The following is a 5,826-nucleotide window of genomic DNA, read 5'->3' as shown; positions in this document are numbered from 1 at the left end:
GCGGCCCACCCCCCCAATCGGCCCTACCCCGAGCGTGACTGAGGGCAGCATCGCAACCTCCCAATCTGCCCTGCTCTGTGCATGACAGGGGGCGGTGCCCCAACTCTCCCATCGGCCCTGCTCTGAGCCCGACCAGGGGCTGCACCTAGGGTTTGGGCCTTCCCTCTGCCACCCGGGAGCAGGCCTAAGCCAGCAGGGCGTTATTTCCCGAGGGGTCCCAGACTGCTAGAGGGCACAGGCTGGGCTGAGGGACCCCCCCGCCCCCCCCAGTGCACAAATTTTTGTGCACCGGGCCTCTAGTAAAACAATAAAAGGCTAAGTGACCAACCGACTGTCCGTCTGACTGACCAACTGGCCAGTACATATGATGTGCACTGACAATTTAAAAATAAATGTTGAGCCGAAACCGGTTTGGCTCAGTGGATGGAGCGTCGGCCTGCGGACTGAAGGGTCCTGGGTTCGATTCCGGTCAAGGGCATGTGCCTTGGTTGCGGGCATATCCCGGTGGGAGATGTGCAGGAGGCAGCTGATTGATGTTTCTGACTCTCTATCTCTCTCCCTTCCTCTCTGTAAAAAGTCAATAAAATATATTTAAAAAAAAATGTTGACTCTCGCATGCGCAATACATGTAAAGCTCTTGAAATAGATATTATTAAAATCCCCCATGAAATGACTTGTAACGGACTTAGTGAAGCTACCTTTGGAAATAGCATATCTATAGATAATATTTAAAATATATCTAAACGTGTGATTCTTTGTCCTAAAAATGAGCACGCTCATAAACTAAATCATTGGTTCTCAACCTTCTGGACCTTTAAATACAGTTCCTCATGTTGTGGCCCAACCATAAAATTATTTTTGTTTCTACTTCATAACTGTAATGTTGCTACTGTTATGAATTGTCATGTAAATATCTGATATGCATGATGGTCTTAGGCGACCCCTGTGAAAGGGTCGTTCAACCACCAAAGGGGTCGCGACCCACAGGTTGAGAACCGCTGCACTAAATGAAGAAAATTTGGATATACACGATGGCGATTTTCATGCCTATTTGAGTGATGATTCCATCCATTCAATGGATGATGCCAAAAAGGAAAATTTCCCCATCGAATTTCTTAATAGTGTTACTCCTTCGGGAATGCCGTGCCATAAATTAAAATTGAAAGTAGGTGCAATCATCATGCAGCTGAGAAATCTCAATAGTAAATGGGGTCTTTGTAATGGTACCAGATTTATTATCAAAAGATTACGACCTAACATTATCGAAGCTGAAGTATTAACAGGATCTGCAGAGGGAGAGGCTGTTCTGATTCCAAGAATTAATTTGTCCCCGTCTGACACTGGCCTCCCATTTAAATTGATTAGACGGCGGTTTCCTGTGATGCCAGCATTTGCGATGATTATTAATAAACCACAAGGACAAACTCTAGACAGAGTAGGAGTATTCCTACCTGAACCTGTTTTCAGTTATATGTTGCTTTCTCTCGAGTTCGAACAGCGTGTGACATTAAAGTTAAAGTTGTAAATACTTCATCACAAGGGAAATTAAGCACTCTGAAAGTGTTTTCACTCTTAATGTGGTGTACAGGAAGATATTAGAATAAGGTTAATCACTTTATCAGTCATTTTTTTTACCAATTTGTGTTTATATCATGTTTTTGTTGTTTTTATTTCATGTCTTTGTTGTTATATCATATTGATATTGTTTATTAATCAATTTATGTATTTTCATATACATTTTACTAATTTTCTTTCATCTCTGACACTTCTATTATAGAGAAAGGGCAAATAACGATCTTAAAATATTTCTTCTAATTAATTTCCTTTCAATGTGCACAATTCTGTGCACTGGGCCACTAGTGATAAATAAGTAAGCAAATAAATAGAGTCAGATAGAAGAAGTCTTCACCGGAAAATAAGTCAGACTAAGGGTCACAGAGAGTGAGGGGCAGACAAGGGAGCAGGGCAGAGGCCTCTGCTGAGGCTGCATCTGAGCCGAGACCGGGGAGCAGCTTGGGATGTCGGGCAGAATCTCAGCGAGAGGAGGCGCAGCTGTGCAGCGAGCTCGGGCTGGGGGCTGAGGAGTGAGTAGCCGCAAGGAGAACAAAGGTGGGAGGTGAAGGGTGGGGGGGGTGGGGACACGTAGCAAGGGAAGTGGTGGGAAGATCGCATAGGAACTTTGTAGTTTTCAGCTTTTAACTTTTCAAATGCTAACTCCTATGAATTACTCAGAAAGTACCATGAAAGTTTGCTAAGTTTCCCTGGAACCCGAAGGGAGAACATTAGGTTGTACTTTAAACGTGGGAATTCGCGAATTAATGGCTTTCACAGTCTTGAATAGCTTTTAAAGCTATCACCGTATCACCCAGTCCCGTGTTCTGATGTGCTGGTGGCAGTCCTCATCTCACCGCCTGCTCTGTCTCTGCCCATAGGAAACTATTTGATCCTCGAGGGCTATGAAGCTGTGCAGGAGAGCTCCACCGATGAGGAGGGCGCCGCCTGGCTCCCCCCACAGCCCGGGACGGGCCTCCCCGCCGTGGACCCTGCCCAGCAGCAGCGGCCCTCTTCCCAGAAGGCTCTTTCCGACAGGGCCATGTCATCATTCACCCCGGAGCCCTGGGCCCCGCAGCACTGGGGAGCCCTGGAGGGGGCCTGCTTGGAGACCCAGAGTCCCTCCGCCTGCACAGACTCCCAGAGCCAGGTCCTGGACTGCATCCGCCAGATCGAGGCCGCCCTTGAGCACTTAAAGGTACCTCGGCCGCGGCCTCCTCAGGACTCAGTGATGGGAAGCACCTGGAATAGAAGGGAGCAAACTCGTTGTTTTCAATGTGTGTTTTCTTTGACCATCATCCATGAAAAGGCCTGATGAGAAGCAGAGGTCGGCATTGTTTATCTGGTTACAAAGCGCAGCCACAGGAAAAGCTGCAGCCGGTGAGCTGTGCTCGCACAGGCTTCTCCGTGTGAGGCCCGTGTGTGTCTGAGGGGCCTGGCTGGCCCCTCGTGGAGGCGGGAACAGATAGCTGGATGAGGGGTTTGTGTCCTGGGAATCGAGGCCGGGGCATGTTAGCCCGGTGCTGGGGCTGGTGTGCCAGGTGCTGTGGGAATGGAAGTGGCTCCTTTGAGTGAAACTCTGCCTGAGGGGCTTGTGAGTGAAGCTGTCACTCCCTGTCCTGGCCCCTTGTCAAGCCTGACCGCCTGGTAGTTTCTGAGGAAAGGGCTTTATTGACGTTTCCGTCTGCAGCTCGCTGCACCCACTGGCCGTGCAGTGGAGGCTTTGGGGACAGCGTTTCCCTGGTTCACACAGCTTCCCTGGGGCTGCTGAAGGGAGCATCTGAAAGGCGTGTGCAGGCGGCTCTGGGTCCCGGTGCCAGGCGGCCTGTGTTCAGGTGGCCCTGGGAGGGGCCTCTTCCAGCTGCTCTCTCTACTTTATTCTCACGGGGGAAACGTAAGTCACTCATTTAAGATGGAAAAAGGCAAAAGGAATGAAATTTACTTTTTTTCCTCCACTAACAAAATTTTAATTATGTTTATGTTGCAATTTGGAAGCATACCTGTAATACTGAAAAACATTTTTCTTATTTTCAAAAATAATTTTTTATGACGTTCAAATGAAAAACCTATGCTTTTATTTTACAGAAGGTGGAGGAAAGTTATACCATTCTTTGCCAAAGGCTGGCTGGGTCAGTCCTCACAGACAAACACTCAGGTACGTGAAAGTGGTAGATTCCAGACTCTGGAATTCTACCTGAACAAATACATGAAATGATTTCTTACTCTTTAAAATAGAAACCTCAGGAGATTCCTTTTCTTCTTTGTCTTTAAAAAACTGTTTGCGAAAACAAACAAATTAAATAAATAAATATTTAAAAATGTTTCCAAACATCGAAAATCACCGCCTCTCCCCTTTGCACAGCGGGAGGCAGAGCAGAGGGGCTGCTGACCCGGTGCCCTGGGGCTGCCTGCGCTGTAGCTCCTGACCCAGGCCTGGCCCTCTTGGTCTCGCTGTTCTTCGTGTCTGTGGCTGCCGGTGGTGCTGAGCTCAGCACAGCAGTTCACGGTCATTGGCTCTTGGATGAGGCTGCCCTGGCCCAGAAACAGACAGAGCCGGGCCACAAATTCACAGTGTCCCCAGGTGGCCTGTGTCCTTTCTTCTGACTTCGACCCCTGATGTCCTTATCCTTCCAGATAAAAGCTAGAGCTGCACGTCCTGGAGGTGGTTGGAGTTTGAGCATCGGCACATCCTGGCCCCGGTGTGGAGGGAGAGGGAGTGACATAGGGTCTGCCTGGGAAGCTTCGGCACTGGCCTGTCCCCAGGCCCAGAGCAGGACTGTCCTTCACAGTCGGCAGCTGCCCGGCTGTCTGCGAGGGAACCTCCGCTCCGCACCCTGCGCGCCTCACGACCAGAAACTCATTTTGATTCAGAACAGAAACCAAATGCAGAGAGCTCGGTGTCGGGTATGGAATTGTGTTCAGACCTAAGAAAATGAGAAAATCAGATGTATTTATTTGACTTCATTCCACATTTGAAAGCACATTTTAATTTCTATCTTGCTGTGTTTTAATTATGTAGTGAGACTTTTGTCCCTTTATATTTAGTTCACCAAAGACCAGTGGCTCCTGAAGCAGAGAGCTCAGGAGGGGTGGCAGGAGGCCGGGTGGAGAGAGAGCAGCCGGGGAGGAGCACCCAGCCTTCCACTGTGTCTGGCCTCTGCTGCCCAGTGGCTGCTCCCACCTGACCTCAAGGCAGAGCCGGGCCTGTGCTCCTGTGCTCCCCAGGGGGGCAGAGCGCAAGGCCCCCTCCCCTCCGAGGCCAGCACTGCGCTCCCGCTGGGATAACTGAACCAGAGCCTCGTGTGCTACAAGTAGCCACTGGGAATAGGTGTGTTTTCTTCTGTTGTTTTCTTTTCCATTGAGGGTTGGGATTTGGGCGGGAAAGGAAAGCAAATTTTATTTTCTTGACTATAATTTGTTTTTCTTAATATTGCTTCATCTTTATAATTATACATTGGACTACAGCACGTGTGTACAATTGTTCCTGCAGATGAGCAGGAAGTAAAAGCAAAAACAAGTGGAGGTGCCTCAGATGGCAGGGGTGGGGTTCCGAGGAGGGCGGGGTGGCAGCAGCCGAAGGAGTTTGGGAAGGTCTGCAACTGAGTCACCCCTGAGTTGAAGTGGGTGCCACTCGGCACAGGTACTGCTGCTCCTGTGGTCGGTCACGTTTTCCCACCTGGAGGTTTGACTCTGATGTTTGCACGGATGGTGCCAAAGGGCTCAAGTGAAAAGGAGAGCCACGAGTGAGTGGAGAAAGGGTGGAGGGGGCAGAGCTGCCCGCACCAGCTCCCTGCTGGCCCTTCTCCCTGCTGGTGCCCGCCTGCCTGCCTCACAGACGCAGGCCAAGCGCACCGGACCTGCCGGCGAGTGGGGGGACGCCTGCCCCAGGATGGCCAGCCGTGTTGGCAGCACCCCATAGAGGACAGAGGTCAGAGTAGTGGCTCAAGAGCACCTTCAGTTATATTGTTTTCTGTGATTTTCTTTGTGCATCAGGTATATATGTTTTGCCAACTAAAAGGAAAACATTTGTCAAATCTTAAAATTGTGTTAATATGCAAGGAGTTCACCCACTGCTCTCCGTCCTTCAGCAGTCCGGCTGTGATCTTCTTCCCTGCTGTCTAGTTACACACACACACTCACACATACTCATCACACACACAAACTCTCACACACACACACACTCATTGCACACACACACACTCACACCCACACAGTCATTGCACACACACACTCATCACACACACACTCATTGCACACACACACTCACACAAACAC

The 5,826-nt window shown here is 49.5% G+C and overlaps 1 protein-coding gene across 8 annotated transcripts in view; it reads left to right on the top strand.

The window, feature by feature from the left end:
• Window positions 1-4,487, top strand: part of ARHGEF12 (Rho guanine nucleotide exchange factor 12) — a 198,434-nt gene extending 193,947 nt beyond the window's left edge. For all 8 annotated transcript variants that reach the window (XM_015560643.1, XM_015560638.1, XM_015560639.1 and 5 more), the window contains 3 exons: window positions 2,433-2,749; window positions 3,637-3,706; window positions 4,186-4,487. In XM_015560643.1, coding sequence (XP_015416129.1) covers window positions 2,433-2,749; window positions 3,637-3,706; window positions 4,186-4,196 — 398 coding nt within the window. In that variant the 3' untranslated portion in view covers window positions 4,197-4,487. The remainder of the gene's footprint in view (window positions 1-2,432; window positions 2,750-3,636; window positions 3,707-4,185) is intronic.
• Window positions 4,488-5,826: the final 1,339 nt, after the last annotated feature.

Source organism: Myotis davidii, unplaced genomic scaffold (assembly GCF_000327345.1).
Source record: "Myotis davidii unplaced genomic scaffold, ASM32734v1 scaffold355, whole genome shotgun sequence".
In the NCBI taxonomy this organism is placed as follows: domain Eukaryota; kingdom Metazoa; phylum Chordata; class Mammalia; order Chiroptera; family Vespertilionidae; genus Myotis; species Myotis davidii.
This window is presented reverse-complemented; position numbering and strand designations above follow the sequence as displayed.